General features: G+C 41.3%; 1 protein-coding gene across 2 annotated transcripts in view; it reads right to left on the bottom strand.

Annotated features, from left to right (window-relative positions):
* nyap1 (neuronal tyrosine phosphorylated phosphoinositide-3-kinase adaptor 1) overlaps positions 1 to 25,674 on the bottom strand; it is a 35,812-nt gene that overhangs the window by 7,274 nt on the left and 2,864 nt on the right. The window contains exons 2-4 of one of the 2 annotated variants that reach the window (XM_089017736.1): positions 7,203 to 7,439; positions 3,086 to 3,456; positions 1,331 to 3,010 (exon numbers count right to left, since the gene is read on the bottom strand). In XM_089017736.1, coding sequence (XP_088873862.1) covers positions 1,331 to 3,010; positions 3,086 to 3,456; positions 7,203 to 7,390 — 2,239 coding nt within the window. In that variant the 5' untranslated portion in view covers positions 7,391 to 7,439. Of the gene's footprint in view, positions 1 to 1,330; positions 3,457 to 7,202; positions 7,440 to 25,674 lie in introns of both variants that reach the window. The other variant, XM_089017735.1, reaches the window with a different exon arrangement.

Genomic DNA, 25,674 nt, shown 5'->3' with positions numbered 1-25,674 from the left:
TTATATCGATATCGGATATATCGATAGTCCCGGTTATATCGATACTATTTCTATGCACGCACGGAGAAAATTACATGCAAACAGGGTCGGATATATCGATAGTCCCGGTTATATCGATATTTTTTCGGACTCCCTTGAATATCGATATAACGAGACTTTACTGTATGACGTAGAGTGCCATTCTCGCTTTGATCCTCTCCTCTTTCATCTAGAACTGTTTCATGTCATCACAAAGAGGGTACAGCAAGTCCTGAAGAATGAATGTCTCTCTGTGTCTTTGTTTTGTCATATTGTCTCTATGCTGTCATATTATTTGTTATTTTTTTTTTTTTGTTCTTTTGACTTCAAGACGGCGCCGCGAGAGTGGCTGCCTTTCCAGCAGCTCATGTATTTCGTTTTTCTACTTCCATTCCTTTCATCACTTTGCTGCTGTGAAATGTAAATTTCTCCACTGTGAGACTAATAAAGGCATATCCAATCCAATCCAATTCCTCTATTTGTTTGGGTTGTTGCTGGGAGGTGCCGATACAGCGCTGGTCAGACCTCTGGCAATGTTTTTCCCTTCCATGAAGGGGCAGCATTTGCCTTTTGCCCATGTTAATGCTTTGTTCCAGCTTCAGTCGTTGTTAAAGCGCTACATAAATCAATACAGTACGTATTGTGGGTATTTTGTACATCTGCTATGATTTCAAGGTCATATACCGCCAGACCCATATAAATTAGGAATTAACTCTTTTTTTCGGATGAAAGAAGAGAGTCTTGGGTTTCTTACTCCGTATTGAAGGTTTATGTAGTCCTACAACTCAATATTCTGTGGATCCTGGAATTGGAGTGGAAATGTCAAAAACTCTGGCACTGGAGTGATCACGTTTGCACATTTAACAGTCAATGAGTTCATTAAGAACGATAGCGATGTATTGACTCAACGTATTTGGCAAATGTCAACAATAAAGTAGTTTTAATAAAGTGCAATAATGAGCGTACTGGATTTATGTGTTGGATGGATGCTTTTAAGAGGTGTGGCCCATAAGTCGCATGTCCAGATAGGTTGAGTGAGTTATGACTGCAGCAGCTCCTTTACAAGCACTCTCATTTTGTATTTGTGCTTGATTGTTTGTCTCGCTCTATAAATGGAAAAGCTGAAAATGCATCGCTGATGGTGGCTCTCCTTTAATTGCTCCAACTCTCTCAATGTTTTTTTTTCTTCTGCTTCAGCGGCTATCTTCGTGAAGCTTACCTGTCATTTTTTGCAATAAAATGACCAACACGCAAAGCCTGAATTTGTTATTTGTAAGTATAACCAGTGTATATAAAATAACATCTGACTTACTTTCGGTTTCCCGGCTTCCTTGGGTGAAGGACAATTTCCTCTGCATGGGCCAGGAAGACCCTTCGTCGCCCGCAAAGCTCCCGCTGCTGTCCCAAGGCATGAAGCCAGCTTTGGACATCAGAGCCGAAGAGCCTTCGCCACCCTTGCTTCCAACCTCACCAACCGCTGTGAGGCTCAAGGGCTGCTGCAAGGACGGCGTCTGGGAGTTTCCTCTCAAGCTCTCGTAAGCGGGCGGTCTGCGGAAGCCCCCGGAAGGGTATGTCCACAGCAGGGGGCTGTCAGAGGACGGCGGTTTGTATGCCGGAAGGCCATGAGGGGTATGAGAGCGCAGATGAGGACGAGAGTGAGGGCGATGGGATGAGGACAGGGATGTCGGAGTTGAGCCGGCGCTGCCCTGAGCTGTTTGGCTGCTTGTAGCTGGAATGAGATCCAGTTGCAAAGAGCGTGGACCGCTATCCCGGTCACGGTCTCTCTCCCTGTCCTTGTCTCGACCCCTGTCCCTGTCCTTATCCTTCTCTCCTTTATCCATCTTCAAGAGGAAGCTAACAGACTTCCCTTCCTTGCCCGTACTTGATGTTTGGGTCTGCACAGTGGTTTGCATGGAAGTCTGAGAACTGCTCTTGAGAGGGGCCGGGGAGTCTCCCCTCTCTGGCTTGCGATAGTGATGGTAGTGGGAGGGCCGGTGGTGTGGGTGGTGGTGGTGATGGGAGAAAGGTGACGTCGATTTGGAGGATGGTGGAAGTGGCGTTGAGTGACTCCTCGCACGAAGTCCGGGGGCGGGTCCCAACTGAGAATCTCTGCTGTGTTTCTCTTGCGGCGTTACACTTCCACCTGATGCTTCCTTGGACCCTAATGTTGGAATGTTCGAAGACGTTGAAGAGGAGGAGGTGCCAGCTTGAGTGGTCACGCTGGATGTTTGAGACCCAATTTTAGAGGAAGTGGAGGAACCTTTGCTTTGCACCCCCACTCCGCTGGACGCGGCTGCCGGTTGAGGGAAAGCGAGAAGCGGTGGGCGGTGCTGTAGAAGATTTGGGAATGGGGCAGGGATCTTTGTGTTCGATTCCAGTTCGCATTTACTTCCCTGCAGCAGGTAGGGAGTGGGTGCTCGTGGAGTGTGAGGGCTGGTGGATAGGACCTGGGGAACCGGGGTGGAGGATGCGGAGGAAGGTAGCGGGGACGAATGAGAGATGGAGACCGTAGCTTTGGGTTTGGAATAGGAAGGAGAGGAAGAGGAGGGTCGAGGCAGTGACGAGGAGGAGCTGTTGGAGGGCGAGGGGGTGACGTGGTAATGCTTGGAACTTTTCATTTTCTCATGTTTGGTCGGCGGGTGCCTCTGAGATTGTCGGTTCTCCTGTAGCGGGTATTTCATCTCTTCATAGATGGCCTCGCTCTTGTCCGAGTCGGAATCGGGCGTGGTGGCTACCGGCGTGACGGGGTGGGGAGTGGCGGTCTGGCTCTCTCTGGTGAATACTTGCCCCACCATCTCTATATAGACTGGTTCATCGTCACCCTCCCGGATTTGGATCCGAGAGTCGGCTCCCTGGAAAGGGAGGGATGCGGCAGAATGAGGCACACGTGGGGGGAGTGGATCGAAGGTGAGTTGGGTGCTCGGACTTCTCTTGGGTTTTAAAGGAGGAACCTTTTTGGAGCCAATGTCTCCAGAGTCGGACTTCCTCATGGCTGCAGGGGCGCACCCATATGTGAAGCAAAGATCATTTTCAGAGAATAAGGCGCAGCCAGAATCCCGCCTCTTACCATTCTTCTTCTCTGAGTGCTTGCCCTGCGAGTGGGAGGAAGGCGGCCGGGGCGGCGGCGTCTCGGGAGGTCCCCTGGCGTCGGCCGACGAGGAGCTGAGGCGAGTGCTAGGGTGGCGCTTGGGTTTGACCGGCGGGCATCGGCCGCCATGCTGGGATTGGGTGTCAGAGTAGTCCCCGTTCTCCAGACTTGCATCTCCGGCGCCGACCGCGTGGCAGGACTGCGAGCGCGGCGCCATGGCTGAGGCACACGAGTGAGGGGAAAGGTCCTGGGAGGCCGGCATGGTCATGAAGCCCATTCGGAAGTGGCGACGGAACGAGGCTAAGTCTCTAACTTTGCCGACAGTCGCAGAGGAGTCATTTTGAGACGAGCTGCAGTATTGGCAGAAAAGAAGTACGACATGAACAAATCATACAAACATTAATTTACCCCATTTTATTTTATTGACTTCCTCTCTTTTTGCTCTACAAACAACAGCTTTGGCTGCAGGGCTTTTGAGTACAAAACAGGAACACCCTAGAGTCCCCTCCATCTTTCTCAAACGTCTTTTTTCTATCTCTCCACGTTTCTACTCCACTCAAATGCATTTAATTAGGAACTCAATTCCCCTGTCAAAACAGAGTACATACTATTCGTGAAGACGGGTCGGATAGCATTCTGGCACTCTTTTCTTTCTACTCCGAACTCACATCTGTTTTCCACTCTCAACCGTTACCTTGGAAACCATTGTTGTGCATGTGACAGTTCCTCTCTAAAATCTTGGAATCATTACTGGCACTTGCATCCAAAACAATAAATAAAAATGAGACAGATCAGACAAAACACCACTTTTTGTTTCTGACTGACTGCACCGTTTGGCTTTTATAGTTTGTGTATTCCGCCGCGGCAACTGGATTTTACTCACTTATTTACACACTTTATTCTTTCCCGCGTTTACGCGTAAATTGATTCCTTAAGGGAAGAAAAGACTAATTGCAAAGGCCCGATTTTTCCCACTGGGCATCCTTCACTTGTTCATTTGTAAATGTACATTGTCGAGTCTTGAGAACAATGTCAAGATAGTAGGAAAATCTGTGAACCGGATTTTGCAGAAAACAATCAGTCCTTTTAGTTTTTGGGACTTCTAATGTCTGGTCAGCAGACCTGAGGCGCCGTGAAAGTGGCGGAGGGGATGAGCTTGGAGAGGTAAGGCCATTTAAAGATTTGAAGACAAATGATAAGATCTTGAAAAGAACTATAAGATTTAGAGGGAGCCAGTACAGAGTAGGAGATAAGTGTTCCCTCTTACGAGCACCAGTCAAGCGAGCAGCAGCATTCTGGACCAGCTGGAGACGCTTCATGGAGGATTGGCTGGCTCCAAAGTAAAGCGCATTACAGTAATCGAGCTGAGATGTGACAAAGGCATGAATTACTGCTTCAAGCTGCTCATGAAGAAAGGAGAGGTTTTATTTAGATCACATATGCGCAACGCCACATGGGGGCACATCTGGATACCGAGATCTGTGCCGACAGTATAGCAGTTACGACATATACTGTATGGATACGGGTCACACAAATAGTTGCCATCCTGGTGGTGCGTTGAAACACAGGGCAAGATAACTAGAGCGTACAATATGTGATCAACATGGCGGGCATCGCGCGACACACTCCAGTTGGCACTCTGTGTCGTAACCAGAGTTGTCTGAATTCCTTCCACGACGATCCAAGTGAAATCCACTCGTAAGAATATCATGATAATTTGCATGAAAGATTTTGGTTTATGCTTACTTTGAACACTAATGGGGAAATTGTTTTGCAAAGGATATAAATTGCCCATCATTTTTTTCTTTGCAATGTCATTTTTTTTAATTGGGGTGGGGGAGTAATTGAATGATTGGCATCTTGGTAAACTTGTCTCCACCACACAGGAATTAAAGTTGTATTTTGTGGGAAATATTGTAAAAAATGATATAAACACCAATGAACAAATTTACCTCCATGCTGTTCCAACGGGAGCTTATAACGAGTTCATGCTTGCTCATTCAGAAGACGTTTACTACTCAGGAGCTATTTAACAAGCCAACAATATTATGATCTCATCACTGGACAAATGAAACGACGTTTGCTCTTATCGCTAAGAGGTCTTCAACCGTAGTCATTAATCATAAATGTCTAATGCGCAAAATGCTCAATCAGGATTCTAAATGTCAGCAATTCCCACAGAATGAGGCTTTGTGTGGAATTAAAACGCTCAAATAAAATATGGTGATGTTGTCAACTTTGACCCAATCACGCGCCAAGAAGCACATATGAGGTCAAACCATTATGTTGGCTTTGGTAAAGTCGCTCCAGAGGACTATCTAAACACAGATGTTCTCTTCAAACAAGAGACGAGTCCTAAAAATGTTCTCTTAGAGATGAAAACGCGTAACGACGTGTCACAGCAATCCATCAGCATCTTGTGGAAAGTTTTAGGTTAAGGTTGGGCGCCGACATTGAGTGTGCCAGTGTCCTCATTGTTGACAGACCTCACTGACATATCTGACAACACATGACACTTTAATTGATGGCCTTGAGTTATGGCTTGTCCACAGCTGTGAACTTGCGATTCATCTTCTGTCAGCGGCAATGAAACTGCATAGGCCACGTCTATTTGTCCTAAATGTTGGTGACAACATCATTAGGAGTGATTTTGTGGACAGCAGCAGACTTTTGTTATCTGGGTCTGCAATGCCATTGGGGACAATGACTTATGATCGCTCAACCCAAGTGGTGGTCCACCTTTTTTGTGACCAAAAGACAGTGGCGAGCCATGTATGTCAACTCTTGGCCTTCAGTAGTGCTATGTCTGAATCAATCCACAACTGCGAGTGCGGTGTGATTTACTACACGTCCACTAGAGGGTGCAGTTGGCCAGGGAATAACTTGTGACTTGAAGAAATTAAAGAAATACTGTCATTAAACTGGTCGAATTTTTCCGATGAATGTGTGGATTCATGCTAATCTCATAAGCTTCGGAACTGTCCAACCTTAATGATGTACATCTATTCTTGAAAAGGCCATCTTGAAAATGGCTTCAACAGTATATCTGCAACCAAATTCATTTCTTCTCCTCCTTCAGCCATTGTGGATTCGCTTAGAAATTAAATGTATTATTATTATTATTATTATTATTATTATTATTATTATTATTAAACCGCTATTAATTCGACAACTAAATATTTGCTTATGCAGCTCGCCACAGATACAGTGGGCTAGCGTTGGTCAGTATGCTCTCATCACTAGCGGCTCGTGATACTGTGATTGGCTAGTCACAAGCCAATCATGTGACTAGCCAATCAGAGTGTGCAAAAACTGACGTTTCCAGGGCCTTCCAGCAGGCCTTGCGTTGCCAACTTGAACTCTGATCGGTTAAAGCAACAACTTCAACACCATTTATTTTTATGCTACAGGGCCTGCAGAACTGATTGTGAATGCGTCCAGATAGATTTCTGACCTTGGTAACAAATTATGCCTAAAATGTGATTGGTTAAATGCTTAAATACGAAAACAGAGGTCTGGAAGCAGCACAACAGGGGAAAAGCAATGAAAGGAAGCTGAAAGTCAATTTGGGATTATTTAATCAGAATTCATGGACAAAATATAATTCACAATAGTCTGTGATTGAGATATTTTAGGCCAGCAAAGAAGGCCTTGCAGGCCCTGACAGCCCACCACTAACCATTGGTTGGGCCCTTTCAATTTATCTCAAGGATGACACTTCGGGAATACCGGAGACATGTCAGAGAGATTATGCTTTCCGGCATCCCCCTGATCAAGTGGTTGAGGAAAGGGAAGGCGGCGATTCTTTGACAAAGCAACTGTCCCGCGCAACATGGCAACGAATAAGAGTAAGTAAATGGATGGATGGATGAGCTACTTGACATTTTGCTGGCTTTAGGGAAGTTGATCTCATCTACCGGATATATTAACTAAGAAGTGCCGCTATGCAAATCTCAGACCATTCGAACTTTCTCATCTGCGCTCAAAATAAAGATGTAAGAATCAAACACTTTGAAGATGACAGAGAGGCTTATATCCTCTCAATCCCAAACTCTGTAATCCTAGACATTCAGCATACACATGCCATTCCGCTCACCTTTTCTTGCTTGCATCATGCTCCCTCTGCCTCCAATCCAAACGGCTCTTTCGATACAGCAGGTTCATGTCGCTGCGGGGTCGTTCCACCTCGCAGCCAATCACAGCGCAGTGTAGCCGTTTACTTCGCCTCTCGATGTCACGCAGAAAACGTTCGACTGCCACATCCTGGGCAGAACCAGAGCTCATGGTACACAAGGAGGCCCGAGATGATGAGACGTTTTGTCACAAGGCGCACCTAAATAAAAAGAGACAAGAAAATACGGAATGCCGTTTGTTAAATGCTTCGCGCTATGACATGAACACAAATGGCCATAAAAAAATGTACATTTAAAAATCTGATTCTTCTTTTGATTCTGAAATACCAAATGCATGATTAGATCTAAATATTTTGTGACACTTAAATGCACTACACAATAATTAAAACTAACTCTAAAGATAAATGCTAAATAAACATGTAAACTGTAAAAGTCAAAATGTGAAGCTGAGCAAATGTACAGTTACACAAAAAATTGACTTCAAATTCTTCTTTTTAATTTTTTATTTTGTTAATATTTTACGAAGACCAGTATTGGCATTGTTTTAATGCTGGGCAACATCCGACATAACCGACAGTCATATAAATAAACACATAAATAAATAAATAGGATAGCTAACAAGCTAGTGAGATAGCTAGCTAGATGCCTAGATAGCTAGATAAATGATTTACAACTTTAAGCCACAGTGGGTGCTTCAAAGACCTCCAACAAAAACAATGCAATTCAGTGTTGCCCAAAAAAGTAGGTTCTACTTTACTATGTGGACAGAAAAGAATGACAAGCAACGGCTATAACTGATAACCGTTGAAATGCCGACGCATTGCACAATCAAGGAAGAGAACAGTAGCCGTTTTGTTTATCCCAGCCCCTTGCGTAGCACATGGAAACTATTTATACTTTCATTATCCAGTTATGAATATTTGAGTAAGCATGATAACTCAGCTGCAGCGTGTCTCTGGCTGCGGGCCCTGGGATGGCCTAGCTGAGGCTGTCTGCCAAGCAGACAGTAATGCGGATTGTCATATGTAGCGCATGCACAGCTTCCTCCTCACGCGCACCCTATGAGTAGTCAGCCTTGTTGTGGGGCAGATAACGGGAAGGCCCGGTAGTGTTTCCACACTCCTGTAAGGGAATGCATCATGCAAGCGGCTCAGAAAAGCACAGCTGTCAGCTGATGCATGTTTGTTTTGTCCTCACAAATGGAAACTTGAAGGTTTTCACTGTCTGTGGCTCTGCGCAGCTGAAGCACAACCATCCACTTTGTTCAGATTGTCTCGTCACTTTGCGCGAGATGAAATAGCTGTGTGTGAAATAGCTTTTTTTTTTTTTATTATTTTTTTCCCCCATGCAGCACCACTTTATTCAAAGCTTTTGATTAAAAAAAATCATCAAATAAAAGACAAAAGGTTAAGAAATCCCTTCTGAGCATATGCAATGTGGCAACTCATCCGCGTGCGACTATAGCGTGAATGCAACTAGCATAAAACATTCATCGCCTTTACATTTTACTGCAATGACAAATGATGATGTGTGAAGAATCCCTTTTGCAAGCAACATGAAGCGAGTTCTATCTTGGGAAACGTGAGCTCACGGTCATTTCATGGGAAACATTCGAAAAAAAATGGACCATTTATAAATGAAGTGGTTCCCAATCCAAGCGGGATGAAATAGGAGAATGAATGCTCAACATCACAATGAACTCATTCATTGCCAGACGGGCAAAAATGTGTCCACTCCAGTGCCAGGGTTTTTGTCACCAACAGAATATTGAGTTTTAGGACTCCACAAACATCCAATGCAGCATAAGAAACCTTAGACTCTCTTGTTTTCATAAGAAAAAAAGAGTTAATTTCTAAATGATATGGGTCTGGAGTTATGTGAGCTTGATAGGAGGGTGGCTGCCCAATTTACAATGCAAAACATACATATTGGTTTATACAGCGCTTTAACTCCAGTTTAATCTGGAACAAAGCGCTAACATGGAAAAAGGGACATGATGCCCCCTCGTGGAATGGAAAAACAATGCCAGAGGCCATGGACAGCGCTTTATCAGCACCCAAACAAGAAAAAACTAAACCCGAACAAATCCGGGAATGGCACTCTACGTCATATTTTCAATTCCTGAATAAATTTGTGAATGCCAGTGAATGAGTTCAAGTTAAGTTCAAATATTTGGTTGTAAACACGAAATGTGTTTGAAGATAACTAAATACTGTAGAATACTCATTTTACTCAGCTTTGGAGCGCCTCGTTGTCAGGCAGAAGTACGAGGACAGTGGAAAGAATGACAGATGTCATAATGGTCTCAGTCTCACACAGGGTCTGCCCCTTTGGAGCAGTTCAGTTTGCCACAAGTGTGCGGACAACACAGCTAGCAAGGTAGAGTATTTTTAAATCCAGTTTGACAGGCTTTCAGGCTAACGTAGTCGCATGAGAGTGCCTTGTTGTTGTAGAAAATCCCCACAATGAGTGGGATATACTCCAGCCACCAGATGTTTTAGATTAAATCTATTCAAACATGTAGTCATTGAGGTACTTCAATTAAGATTGAGAGGGACGTGATTTTAGCAGATTCAGCGTTCGAGAATGGCAAGAGCGGCTACTTTTTTTCATGATGTCTTCAGCCTCATTTGATAAACAGTGATACCCCAGGTTATGAACGCTTTAGGTTACGAAGTTTTTGCCTTACGAACATTAAATTTGCGAGAATATAATCTTGGCATACGAACTAGTTTTTGGCAAACGAACCAAACCACACGGAGCGCCACGGTGGATGGCGGACTAGTTTTCGGCGGAAGAACACCAAACCACACGCTCGAACAGCGTGTCAGTGGCTGGCGGACTAGTTTTCATCACCCCTTTCCTTGAGTGCATACGTGGTTTGTTATCAATGATACATTTGCTATTATGGGACCGAAAAAGACCCCACCACAGGCTAGTGTTCAGCCGAAGAGGACGCAAAACAAAATTACAGTCGAGCAGGTGTGCGTTTGCCACTTAGCGTCCCACTACCAGTATCCTAAGTCGGCCATTGCTAAGTGTGGCTAAGGGTGTTTCTATGTTATCTAAGCAACGGTCTCAGGCAATAGAACAGGTTGAAAAACTTATCTTGATTTGGATTAACAAAAAGCAGCTAGCAGGGCACAGTGTGACTGAGGGAATTATTGCTGAGAAAGCACGGCAACTTCACTCGGATCTCATCAAGAGGCAACCTGGAAGTTCATCATTCACTGACAACTACCATGATAAAGGTAAATAAAACGACTTTATTATATAGTACAATGTATTTTTTTAATTACAATACAATAGCACATTTATTATACATAAAACATGGTTGATTTTGTGTAGTTTTAAGGCTTATTTAGTAGAAAATTATGTTTAATGGGGACCTAGGAACGGATTATTCTCATTTTTAATGGTTTCTTATGGCAAATAAATGTTTGGCAGACGGACTTTTCGCCTTACACACACTTTCTGGGAACTAATTAAGTTCCCTTAGCTGAGGTATATCTAATTCTTTAACCACGTTCTTCTCTGTGCTGTGTCACATTTACTGTTGAAGAGAATCACAACAAAATCCGCTTCTTTTCATCGTGTGAGCATCAAGCGACCCGGTCCAGGATGCCCGCTGCGTTTTGTTGCAACGCGTAATTCTTTTTGTCAAGGCCCAGTGTGTCATGCAGCGTGTCGGCGCGACGTCTGCTATTCTTGTATTCGTCTGCCCTGACCACAACCCCGCCGCCATGCTTGAAGACTCAATGTTAATTAGGTTAAGGAACTGCAAGTGAACGGTTGGTGTTTTGGTAAAAGAGGCCCTTTGATTTGAGTTTCAGGGACCACGGCATCGACCACCTGCAACCGTGGCCGGCGAGTTGGGGTACGATTACCTCAACAAAACAACATCACCTGATGTTAAACAAGGTTTTGGGGGTTTCTAATGAAAGCACTACAGTATGTGCAATATACTGAACAGTATATGAATCCCTGCAATAAATAGCTTTGATCATTATACTCTGGGGCCTCTACGGGGTCAAGAGATGCTTGAATTCTGATTAGAACCAGAAGGCAGATGGCACCATGATTCATAGAAGTGAAGCTGGATGCAATTCAGCAAACAACCCATTCATGCACATAAGCAATCAGATCACACACACACACAAGCACGCTCACACAGCCACATAAATCACAAATGTTTGCAACGTGCACATGCATCCGGGCCGTGTAGCAGAAGATGCAAACGCCACTTGGAGAGAATGGTGCAATCACAGACGAATTGACAAGAAAAGTATTTCCTGGTGAGATTGATGCTTGCGCGGCGGGTTCGATAGAATTCTGATTCAAGATTGAAAAATTGTGGACCCCCACACCCCAAACAAAATGGCAAGTGAATTGTTAACCATTCACCTGAATCATTACATTGCTTGGAAGCGCATAAAACAAACCAATCGATGCAGCGATATTAAAAATACAAATAAACATAAAAATGATCGATACCAATAGCAATATTAATATAACTATTAATATTTGTGTTAGTAATACTATTTGTGTAATTATTAATATTAGTATTTTAATTATGTTGCTATTGACAATAATATTAATATTTCATTTACGGTAACCCAATTATAGTTACAATTAAAATTATCAATGCAAATATCAATATTAATATTTTCCCTTCAAGGGGTCGGCACAGCAAATCAGTGTCCTCCATATTCAGAGGTTTGAATCGCATGTTTGTTTTGGCCAAGGTTTTACGTCGGATGCCCTTCCTGACACAACCCTCTGTATTTATCCGGGCTTGGGACCGGCACAAGAAGACATATGTCCCTTTGTGGCTACAGAACAAGCAACTCGCTCAGTAAAAGGCTCCCAAACACAAAATGGTCATCGGCACAGCAACATTCAAAAAAATGAAAAACTATACTCACCATTTGATGACAATGCTCTGATCTTATATTTACCTGATACCTGAAATATTACCTGAATATTACCTGATTACCTGAAATATAAGAAATCCTGGTAGATCATTTTTTTTGCCTCCGATAATATTAATATAACACTTAATATTTGTGTTAATATCAATGTTTGCATTAATATTAGTATTCTGTTGATATATTAGCAGTACTAATATTATTATTTATATTTATTTATTATTTATATTAGTTCCCATGTTAATATTTCATTAACGGTTACAGTTGCACATACAATTACTTAAAATAAAATAAAACATAATAATATTAATACAAATATCAATATGAATATTAATGATTAATATTTGTGTTAGTATTACTGTCTGTGTTATTATTAATGGGTATTCTGTTGATTTTGCTATCATTATTAGTACTAATATTGATATTAATATTAGTATTAATATGAATACCAATGTTAATATTATTATTATTAACATTAATATTAATATTTAATTTACAGTTACAATTATACTTAAAATTCAAATAAATATTATTATCATTACAAATATCAATATTAATATAACTAATATTTGTGATAGTATTGCTGTTTGTGTTACTATTAATATTAGTATTCTGTTGATATTGATTTTATTATTTGCCCTAATATTAATAATAGTATTAATATTAGTATATTAATAATTATATGAATAACTTATTTCTGGTTACACTCATAATGAAAATTCAAATTAGAAAATAAATAAATACAATAAAATAACAATCAACCGACAGAATAGTGTCATGCACAAAAGCACTTCTTAATGTGATTTGCATGAGCCCAGATATAAAAAAAGACAAGTCAAGCTTGAAGCTTTTCACAGCCAATGAAGTGTTGGCTGCAAGCCTAGTAGCTGAATATAAAACAAATAAAGGAAGAATACAGTAGTTGGAATCATTTACAACGTTGCTGAAACAATTCAAAGTGAAACAATCAACGTAAACATCCCATATTTAAAGTGCTGCCCGTATGTATGAGTCAAGCTTTGCAGTCATTGTTCTCATCTTGGTGCAAGGCTGCACCCTCTGGCCTCACACTTCAGCCAGCGAGCCCTCAGCGCTGCACAAGAGATGGTCTGCAGTGGAGTGGCGCCACACTGCAAACTGCAAAGGCATGTCATAACACCAGGCGCGGGGAAGAACGGCCATGGACGAGCATATGTATATGCAAATCTTACATTAGATTACTCAGAGATGTGCGATACTTTGGAGCTTTCCCCCAGAGGTCCTTTTATTACCGAATGACTCCTTCCACTTACGCTGGGAAATCGCATTTAGGTTTTTATTGCATTCAAATGTTGATTACTTTGCACAGCCCCGCCAAATGATTTAATGCTCACTCCTGGTCCCAAAATAATTAGCAAATATGTGTAATTAAACTATTGGTTTTCTTTACAAAGTTTATTGCAAATGTAGCTTGAGATTATTATGACTGCATGTCTTCGCATAAAGGCAGCAGGTTTACATAGAAGCGGGCATCAATTTGATGGAAGATGTTTATTAGGAGGGTGGCAAATGCAAAAAAAAAAATGGATTGTTATCATAATTGTTCCATTTTCTATAGTGCTCCAGAGGATATGACATCAATATATTATGAGTAGTGCTTGTCATATTAATTGTCAGGGGCGTCGTGCGGGTGTCGGCAAACTTTTCACGCTGGGCCACATTGAATGTTAAATTTATTATACACAAAATAAATGGATGGAAGGCTGATGATCGAACATCCCAGCTTTTTTTTTAGGGCCACAATGTCTTGTTATCAGTGGCGGACCATCAAGGCCTGCAAAGACTTCTCTGCTGGATTAAAAATATCTGAATCACAGACTCATGTTTATTATATTTTATCCATGAATGCTTATTATATAATTCCATTTAACTAATCACATTTCAGTCGTCATTTGTTACCAGGGTCAGAAATCGACCTGGACGCCTTCACAATCAGTTCTGCAGGCAATCAGATTTCAAGTTGGCAACCCAAAACAGGTACCAATGCCTTCTTGAAGGCGCTGGTCAACGTCTTGGAGTATCAAGTATGTCAATGAAACTGTTGCTTTCAGCAATCAGATTTCCAGTTGGTAACTCAAGAACTGCCGGAAGGAAGTTCTTGAGTTACTTGAGTTACATTAGCCACTGAGTATCATTAGCCACTGGTGACAAGTGCATACTGTCACCAGTGCTAGCACACAATCAGGAGCGAGCTGCATAAGCAAATATATTTTATGTTGATTTAATAGTGGTTTTGTCAACCCACAATGGCTGAAGGATGAGAAGAAATGGATTGGTAGGAGATTGATGTTAAAGCCATTTTCAAGACAGACTTTTCAAGAATAGATGGCTCCAAAGCTAGCAAAAATAGCAAATAATATTGCAATTTTATAAGGTTTTCATGAATCCACACGTTATTAGTAAAAATTCGAATAGTTTAAAGACAATATTTCTTACGTTTCATTTCCTAGCCTCTAGTGGACGTATAGTAAATCACACTACACTCGTAGCTGTGAATTGATTCAGACGTAGCACTACAGAAGGCCTGGGGTTGACATGCACGGCTCACCCCTGCCTTTTTCAAGACGGAGCTTTAAAAAAAGTTACACATCATTAGGAAAGGTCGGATTAGCAAAAATAGCAAATAATATTGCAAGTTGCTGGGGTTATTATTGATGCTTCGTCATCCTTCGACCATTATCTTCTCTGTAGTGTGAAAGAGCGACTCCTGACCCCATATCACAAATCCACACAATGGTAAAAAGTCGAACAGTTCAATGACAGTATTTATTTCATCACAAGTTATTTTCTGGATAGCTGTACCCACTAGTACAATACAGGACTTTTAGTAAATCACACTACACTTTTTTTACAATGGAAGCTGCGGACTGATTCAGACGTAGCACTACTGAAGGCCTAGGAGTGACATGCACGGCCCACCACGGCTTGTTACAAAACTGATTTACTCCCATTGCCACTGTATTTCTACTTATACTTTCTACTTGTTCCACCTACATGATCATCTTGAGTGGCAATAATTATGCAGACCATCAGTCAAGCCTATCAAAGGTAAGAAAAAATAACTAATATTCGTGTCAAGCGACATACCATCCCGCATCACACTCGACTTTCTAAAGTTAATAATTTCTAATATTCGACATCCCAGCCTCACTGCCAAGCCCGTCGAAACCAGACACAACGCTGAGATTCAGTCTGGAGTTTTAACCGAAAGGGAGGGAGGAGACGGAGGGAGAGCGGCAGACTGGATGCAGCACCGTTCAGGGGAAGACGCGGCAGCTTAAAACCCCTCAGCTAAAAAAAAGGAGAGAGCAAAGCTGCTGGGGAAGGGATGGGAGGGGTGAAAAAATGAGTGTGAGCCAAGAAATAAAAAAGCACTGGTGAACAAAAATGCCGAAAACGTGCAGATGGGGTTTGAAATGACGAGACGGACAGATAGGGAATATTGAGAGGGGGATACAGTACAAGAGAAAAGATGAAAAAGCAAATGAGAGGAAAGGAAAGAGAAGATAGCGACACAGAGCCATCCTACGAGAATGGGGGAGGGGGGCGCAATCAAGCCTCTCACACTAGTCACTGTGTGTGGTCTCTTAGCAACACTTCCAGCCATGCATCTCCTTCCCAGCCACTGAATATGCACAAAGCGGGACGATGTCCTCGTCATACCTTATGATGGCGACGTAAAAACTACCTCTCTCATTTGCATCAGATCATCTTCTGTGCAAAAGAAGAAGAAAGAACAAAAACACACACATATGCTGCAAGGGAAACCAGATACACTTTTAATCTGGCGATAGCATCTGTTACCCATAGCAACCACTACCTCACTGTTAATCACTACTCAGCGATACTGTTGGCACTTTCAAAAGTGACAGGAAGACAGGGTTATCGTCGCCTTCATTATCCCAATGTGAAACATTTCGATGCATGTGGCTTGGGCTGAAAACCTTGAAGATTTTTATCAGTTTCTTATATTTTCTTTGATTCGTACAGTGGTTGCGTTCTCTTGAGATCACACACCTGAGATGGATGTTCACAAGAGAAGTGTTTTTATGTCATCTGACCGCAAAAATTAAAGGGGCATATCGGCTCATTAAAAAAAAACATCACTGACAGTCTGTTGTTTTGGAATACAAAGGTACAAACGAGCTACTATTTAAAGCAGCTGCAAAATATGAATGGGGAGATTTTTCTTTTACTATCGACAAGCAGGAGCGCCTGGAGCAGTGGGAAACAACTCTGTTCTCAACAGTTGGTCACACGTGGGGCACGCTGACATTTACTCGGATGGGGAAAGGACTGCGCCGTTCATGTCGACACAATTGGGAAATCTACAAGAACTGTCAAGAAAGAACAGTCCTTTCCGGCTTAAAACATGAGAAAACACCTCAACAGGTTCAATGCTATTCAATCGGGCGTGGGATTAACTCTTTCATGCACTAATAATTATGACCTGTAACCAGTTAGCGCGGAAGACGTCCACTGCAGCAATCGCTATCCATGAAAGGGTTGACAATAATGTGTACAAGGTTACGTTGACAGCTGGGCGGAATAAAAATTAAATTTGCATTCGACAACTTTGAGTAGCGTAATTTCCGGACTATAGAGTGCACCTGATTATAAGCCTCACCCAGTATATTTTTCACTCATTCACTGCCTGACATGCGCAAAAATGTGTCCACTCCAGTGCCAGGATTTTTATCGGTCACAAATCACAGTACTTTTCACAGAAATTTGTAAAACCTGGATTTTATTTGATGCTTTTTTTGGATTGCTAAAAAAATAGATAACTACATAAAAAGACGAAACCTTGACTTGAGTGTACAGAGGCTAATAGACCTATTTTGATGACTTTTTCTATGATGGCTGAGAAGTCCAAAGAGACACATTCTGTGAAGCACTTCAATCGGCACAGAAATCAATTTACAAAGACAAAATCTAAAAAGTGAGGGTGAATAGACCCGCGAGAGTGGGAGGAACCATTTCGCCCGTTTGTACAAAACCGCTTTGTTAGATATAGATAGTCTGTTTTTGTCCGTACTGGTTAGAGATTTGGATTTTTGCAATCATGTGCATATGATGAATATTAGCACAAAGTCAATGTCTGATGACAGCCAACCAATAAACGCTTAAAGCAACGTTTTCTTTCACTTCTGGTCACGGTTGCGGTCCATAAATATAATTGTAAAAATTGCTCTGATGAACCGAAAACTAAGCCTTTCAAGTTCCTTTGAGCAGCGTTTTCCAGCAAATTCACAATGTCCTCAAAGCATGGCATTGAATTCAAAGTTTCATGGCTAATTCAGCCACCTGTCTTTGAACTCCTTAGATCAATCAGACTCAGATCAGTGGAAATATACTAAAGTATGACAATATTGCATCCATTCCCCAAGGCGGTCAACATTTGAACAAAATCTTGTCAAGTTCCAAGAAGAATGTTTCAAAATCCACCATGATGGATAAAAAAAATGGGTGGATGCGTTTTTTTTTTCGCATAAAAATGGCACGAGAACTTCCGCCCCCAATTGAAAAAAATCCTCAGATCTCTCTTTTTTTTCTTCCAATGACCGTTATTCCCAATAACAATGAAACAATTGGCCATTTAGTTTTTTTAAGGTTCTGCTCATCAAATCATCTGCAAGCCATCTGTTAGTTGGGAGGCGAACAAAACACAGAGGCCTTTTGGGTCATTTCATAATAGCAAATTGGATTCTCTTCTGTGTAACCATACAAACTAAATGGCCAGTGAATATTTCATGGGCTGTAACTTAAAAAAAAAGCCAACAAAAAAACTTTTTTCTGCCATACCAAAAGCCTTTACATGCACGTTCACTGTTTGTATATCTATCTAAATAGATATATAAATATAGATATATAAATATTTATATAATGTAAATTTCTCCACTGCGAGACTAATAAAGGCAAATCGAATCCAATATCTATATCTATATACACATATAGATATATACATATACATATATATACATATATATACATACATATATACATATACACATATATATACATATATACACACATCCAGACATATATACACATATATTTTGAAAAGTGCTTATAAATGTATTATTATTATTCTACACATATATACATATACTGCTGTTATTAGCCTTAAAAAAAGTGGACTGGGCTTTCGCCATCAGACCATGGTGGCACCAAGGTGACCCGCTGCACTAAGCGCGTATCATACACGATGCCAATCAGCAAGCTTTTGTAAAAACACTGGCGTGTTGTGTACTTTTTGGATCGAACGCACAAATGTCGCGAAAATGTCACATTGGGTGAGAAAAAAGGCAAAGTAGCTAGGGAAGAATTTAGAAAACGACATTTTTAGGATGTCAGAATATGTGGATGCGTTATGATTTCACAAAGTGACCACAAACTATTTTTGTATGTATTCTGCAACAAATTCCGGCAACAAGGAAAGTCACATTGCGAGCTCATGCTGCAGGTAGAAAAGCCAAAAACCAATAGGCGCACTCTGCAGCCGCACACACGCTTCACTGATCCGACATCACTACCTCTGCTGACTATATTGTAGTCTGTGTGGATTACCTAGCAATATTGTCTACATTCTTGTTGTTCTTACTTTTGCTATATGTACCTCAGAAAGAATTTTTGTCTTGCTAGCTTCAGCTCGCTAAATTTGAACATCATGTCTGATGATTTGCCGATTTTCCTCAGACCACCTCAGAACATGCTAGACTGGCGAGTACTCCATGTAGCTACTCCGTCATCAAACCTCATTCAAAATTCAGCCACAATTAAGAAAATCTCAACAGCCCGAAGCAAAACAACGATCAGCTGAGCATCTCTGCAAACGTACGCCCCCCCCAGACACAGACACATTGCAGCTTTCATTTGACTTCATTCATCGCGTTCCTCGTGTCGAGCGTCAAGCTGCGATTTGGGCTACATTCCCTCGCTTTGCTAAAAAGCAACAAACATGTTTCAATATGTCATGTTTGTATGTTGAAAAAAAATGCATAGGCTGTGATCTCGAAGCTTTAGAGAGAATAAGACATCAGAGCTTTTCTGATTCACTGGTGCGCCTCCAAAAAAAAAACCTTGTCAGCATTATCGTCACACGATAAACATGAACACGTCTGTGAAAAACAAAAGCAGCGCAAATTCTCCTCTTAGCTTGTGGAAGAGCAGTTCCTTACTCGAAAGTAGAATCCAAATAACCAGGAAGCTAATTGCCCTTTCACTCTTTTCACTCCAGTCATTTTAGCCCTGATTGAAACAAGCAGCCGAGGCGTTGGTGTGATTAGCTCAGCAGGTAGGCCGCAAGTGGACTTTTAACAATTGAATCATCTCACTCATGTTCAAAATCCCCCATAAATGTCCGTCAGAGTGTAGGTAGCTCACACAAACGCACTCCCACAAATGTCTCTCCCACTCATTTATCAGGCTACACACAGTACGCATCATGTCTGTTATGACCAAGATCCTGTTAAAGGCTCCCTGACATCCATTCATCAAATTTCTTGCCACATATTTTGTTCGGGTTCACAGATTAGCTGGAGCACATCCCAACCAACATTACGCAAAGGGAAAGTTTAGTTTTTTTAAATTCTTCCCACCGTATCTATTCACCATTGCAGTTTTTAATGATATAACTCATTCACTGCCATTACTGAACTTGTTTGGCTTTTTCTTTTTCTTACGTGGGTGCCAATAAAGCGCTGGTCAGACCCCTGGCAATGTTTTTCCCCTTCCACAAGGGGCAGCATTTGCCTTTTGTCCATGTTAGCGCATTGTTCCCGCTTCAGCTGTTGTTAAAGCACTATATAAATCAATATGTTTGGATTTTAATTCGTACAGCTGCCCTCATTTCAAGCTTAGATACCCCCAGATCCATAAAACTTAGGAATTAACTCTTTTTTTCTGCTGAAAGAAGAAAGTCTAAGGTTTCTCACGCTGCATTGAATGTATATGTAGTCCTAAAACCTAATATTCTGTCGGTGCAAAAACCCTGGCACTGGACAAACATCTGAGAAGATATGGTTGTGCACTCACTTGGAAATTGGATGCAGCTGGATTCTGAAGCAACCAATCACATTCAAACTAATGTTAAATGGGAGTCAAAAGACTGAGGTGTGGGGCATTAAATTTTTCCCCCTCAAAATAATTTCACCCGCTTTGTTACACCTTCAGCTGTTGTTAAAGCACTATATAAATCCATATGTATGTATTGTATTTTGTACAGCTGCCCTCATTTCAAGCTCAGATCCCTCCAGACCTATATAACTTAGGAATTAAATATTTCTGTCTGACGAAAGAAGAGAGTCTAAGGCTTCTAACGCTGTATTGAATGTTTAGGTAGTCCTAAAGCTAAATATTCTGTGGTATCTGCAATTTGAGTGACAATGACAAAAACCCTGGCACTCGCGTGGACACATTTACACATTGTCTGGCAGTGAATGGGTTAATGACGCCGGTCTTCACTGTATTCGATCGTGTATTTATTGCAATTCTTTCATTCCTTTCTGCTGGTTGAGACCGTCAAACAACAAAAGCCCACTGATGATCGAATCGCTCTACAGACTTGTGCTGTGTGATGTGACTCTAAAATCTGTCAGGAAAATCCTATGGGAATATCTCAACTTTATTTGCGATGAACGAGGCAGTTTAAATGATGACAGGTTTTTACTGACGCCCGTTTAACATTACTATCACGGTTATTTATTTTTAACTGCATCTTGTGATTGAGTTGTTTAGATTATAATAATACATTACATTTATAAGTGCAATGTTATGAAGTGATTTCTTGGTCTAATTCTAATAAATCACCAACATTTTGACTTTAAACAATACATTCTAGGTTCATGATTCTCAACATCTATCAAGCAATTGAAAAGAGACTTTCGTCAACTAAATCAAGCTTAAAGTTTGCACTCCAAGCAGAAAAGCGCCTGTAAAAATGAAGGCATATTTGCTGGACTCAAGGTCTCACTTGGTCAATCCGTGCTGAAGTTACTGTGACAATTGACTGATGACAAGAATACCCTCAAGACTTCTACTATTACTACTACCACTACTACAATGGTATGCGCTCAAACAGAACACACAGTCACAAGTGGGATAGCAAGAAAACAGACAATTGTTATACTAATAATAATCTTCTATTGTGCTAATGCCAGCTGTGTTTGGTAGAGGAGCCCGATCATCAAATATTGTACACTTAAACCAAGATTAGCACATACCGATTTCCCTTTAGAAGGGTAAGAGCACGCTGAGTACTCTTCTTACAGCATGACACCTTACTGACAAAGATAAATTATACGTTCATAGGCATTGAGGTCATTGTATAGGACTGGCCAAACAATCGTGAACGCTCTGAAATAAATCAGACATGGAATAAAGTCATAAATCTCGATCTCTTGAAAACACACCATCCATAAAGCCTTCAGACGATGACATGATTGAAAGAGGAGAGGATCAAAGCGTCCTTTTCACCAGTGGATCAGGGACATCATGGTGAAATGTGCATGTCTGCTACAAGTTGAAAGCAGACTTGAAGCTGTAGCATCCATTCACGAATAGAGATTGGCTCACATCTCCTGTCCCAAATCCGCTTCAATTCCAAGCTGCGACACTTCCACATACGCATCGGCGCTCTGCGCTGTCCCTCCTTTTTCTCATCGTGGGCTCCTCAAACCATGCAAAAAACGCACAATCGCCCCAGAGCAGATGTCCAGCGATGACAGTCAAATGGCACCGACAATCAAAAACGGTGCTGGCATATTCGTGCTGCCGAAAAAGCACAACCACTCAGCACAGTCACCTCCTTAATGAATGTCGTGGCCAAAAATGCTGAAAAACAATCTGTATCCATTCCATACGACGCACAACAACAAATTGACAACAGAAAACACAAAAAAACAAACAAACAAAGGCTCGTGAGAGCACTTGCCGCCTACTCGGGCGCCATCTTGGACTTTCGTTGCTTGTTCGCAACAAAAAGTCAAAACCAGACATGAAGACAGACAGATGTTATAATACACCAAAACCTGATAGACTTATGCAATCAGTGGCGGTATTTTGCAGCTGCCATGAAGCTACTTGATTAGGCCATGGGTTAGCTTTTTTTCATCGCCCTAATAACGATTGCTTTGACATTTGCAGTACAATCAACGCAATATTCTAAAGCCACATCAGCATTTCTGTTTTAAGGTATTCGTAAGTCAGAGTGTAAAAATTTTCAATAAGTCTGAATGTTCTCTGCTCGACTGACCAAAAGCACACACGCGTCCATGAATTATCACATTGGCCTGATTGTAAGAGGTTGATGGATTATTTCGGCTAAGGAGAGGTGCTCACGAACACTAATTTCGACCAATTGGTGAACAATAAACACAAGTGTTGCATTCATATTTTGGTTCAATACAGACAGAAAATGGAACATAGTTGTCTAAAGTATGCCCCATCTATATACCGCTGGCAGTAGGGGCCGTTCATGTCACTCCTCGGCCTTCAATAGTGCTATGTCTGAATCAATCAGCTGCGAGTGTGGTGTGATATTACTACACGTCCACCAGAGGGTGCCATTGGCTAGGAAATAAATTGCGACTTGAAGAAACTTAATGAATACTGTCATCAAACCGTTGGATTTTTTACTATGAACGTGTGGATTCATAGTAACCTCATAAGTTACTATGAATCCAGAGAAGTCAGAGAAGTCCAGCAGGCCTTTGGTTGCCAACTTGAACTCTGATTGGTTAAAGCAACAGATTCATCCCTATTACTTTTTATGCTCAAGGGCCTACAGAACTGATTGTAAAGGTGTACAGGTATATTTCTGACCCTGGTAACAAATGATGGCTGAAATGCGATTGGTTAAATGCTTAAATACAAAAACACACATCTTTAACAACACAACAGGGGACAAGTAATGAAAGACAATTTGGAATTATTCAATAAGAATTCACTGATAAAATCTAATTCATATTAGTCTCTGACTCAGATATTTTTAGACCAGCACAGAAGGCCTTGCAGGCTCTGACGGCCCACCACTGACTGCTGGGCCCTTTCAATTTATCTCAAGGATGACACTTCATCCCCTCAAATTAAACAGCGTCTCTAGATATTTATTAGGAATTAGCACACTGTTTATCTTTCATCGCGGTCAAATCTGAAATCTCACAGGCGCCAACAAGACGGGAAAAGGTGTTTGCGGCCCATGCTATTCATTTTGCATGACACCAGGCAAAGGACTTTGAAAGCAATAATGAGGGGAAAACAGAGGGGAAATGAACAAAGAGGAGTTGCCTGAAGGAAATCATTAGCACACATTACTCCCGACTTTGGAATGACTGACTGAATAGAGATTTGGATGCGGAAAAGTGCTTCCAAGGAAGCATTTCCATGAAGTCTTTTGCTCCAATTTGCATAACTTGACGGTGCTCTGTAAGTATGAACTTACAAGGCGCTGCTGAGCAACCTCGGAACTAAAGGTTGACGTTGGACACGTGTTTCTGCGCATTTCCAGACTGTTTATTTATTGTTCATTTTTCTCAATGGACACAACATCAGCATCCTTGCACAGTTTAATGGCATCAAGGGAATGTCAGATCATAAAAAATGCAGCTTTTTTTCCTGTTTGGAGGTGCTTCTTTTTATTTTATTCCTCTCATCACATGTCTGAATAATAATCAGAGCTTTCCAACAAAGCAGAAATGGATTGATGGGTGGAATTTTGCCTGTGAGTAAATCCATTCAGTTTTGTCACTTCGATTAAGAGATGTTAGATTCTATTTGAAATTGGCCTATAAATATTTGTTTGTGATCTTTATTTGCATTTGATTTCATATTAGTAGCATTCAAATGAAGGAGAAACTGTCGTATACATGCCAAGAGGGCTATTGATAATAAATTTCAATAATCCAAGTGCTTTCCATCAGCATACAATCGTTCTGACGTATATGAGGAGAATACGCAGGTCGTCAATATTTTTCACACAAATTTAATCAGGAATTGCAAATATGACATAGGGCGCCAATCCCGAATTTGTTCGGGCTTTGTTTTTTTCTTTGCTTGGGTGCCGATAAAGCGCTGGCCAGACCTCTGGCAATGTTTTTTCCCTTCCACAAAGGTGCAACATTTGCTCTTTTTATATGTATTGCATTAAATTTTGGACAGCCACCCTCATTTCAAGCTCATACAACTCCAGAGCCATATAACTTAGGAATTAACTTATTTCTTCTGATGAAAGAAGAGAGTCTAAGGTTTAAAACGCTGTATTGAATGTTTATGTAGTCCTAAAACTCAATATTCTGTTGGTCCTGGAATTCAAGTGACAATGACAAAAACCCTGGCACTGGAGTGGACACATTTTTGCACGTCTGGCAGTGAATGAGTGAATAGATTTACTGATAAAAAAAAACAGCATCTCATTTACAATGCAAATGGACAGGGTGCATTTTTGCACATACATGCACACACAAACATGACTGACAATGTTAGTTTCTCTTTACAACAAAAACATTTGATGAACACGAAAGAGATACCTACTAATAATAATAAAGGCAAATCCAATCCAATCCAATCCAAAACAACTCCTTCTGACATCAAGAGACATAGGGGACAAAGATGAACATTTGCCAAAGTATTGGCTAGCCTAAAAGTTGACAATAAGAGAATCTACTCCTGATCACAAACATTGTCGACTTGGTGGAGGATTTGACATTTCAAAACAAATATATACCGGTGGAACCTGTTCATGCCCCCTGTAACCTGATAACATGTTAAGCTATCCACTGTTGTAACCGTTGCCCCTGAAAGGTTGAAGTTGCCTCAAAGATCCAGATGGAAGTGGATATAAAAGCTGAACTGTTTCTTCCCGAAAGGAAGTATCATTAGACTGCAAGCCAAGTAAATGAACTTTTCCGACTCCTCCGATGTTTTGGGAGGAGCATATGTATACCCGTATTTTCCGGTGTATAAGGCACCTTCTGACGCCTCAAACTGAAACGTTTTGAATGACTTTAACGATGTATTTATCCTCAAGGTCATAAAACCTCATATGGGGTCAACTTCAAATTCTACGGGATAGCCCGATAGCCGAAAGCTGTGTATCTCAACATTTTTGTGGCTCAAACCACCTGTTTGTGTCCTACTCGGGAATAATACCTCCATGACCACTCAGGCAGCCAGACAGGGTGATCCACTAAAAGAGAAAAATGGTCTTAAAACGTCAGCATTTGCCATATCCGTCTCGCGTCCATCATGAGCTTGCCATGCCACGTCTTTGCTCATCCGCCCTTTTTGCTCTGTGCGATGGGTACGGTGATTCCAATTGTGCTCCACTAAATCAATTTATGTTTTCAATCATCCACTATAAATCCCACCTCCTCCCCTTTTGATGATTTGAGATGAAAAAAGTGGCCAACATGGCTTTTGGATCAAAATATTTAGGACCAAAAAAAGCACAAAATATCACTTTACTTGG

Source organism: Hippocampus bargibanti, linkage group LG16, assembly GCF_051943395.1.
Source record: "Hippocampus bargibanti isolate YZ-2025 linkage group LG16, ASM5194339v1, whole genome shotgun sequence".
In the NCBI taxonomy this organism is placed as follows: domain Eukaryota; kingdom Metazoa; phylum Chordata; class Actinopteri; order Syngnathiformes; family Syngnathidae; genus Hippocampus; species Hippocampus bargibanti.
The sequence above is the reverse complement of the archived record's forward strand: the minus strand, read 5'-3'. Positions and strand labels throughout refer to the sequence as shown.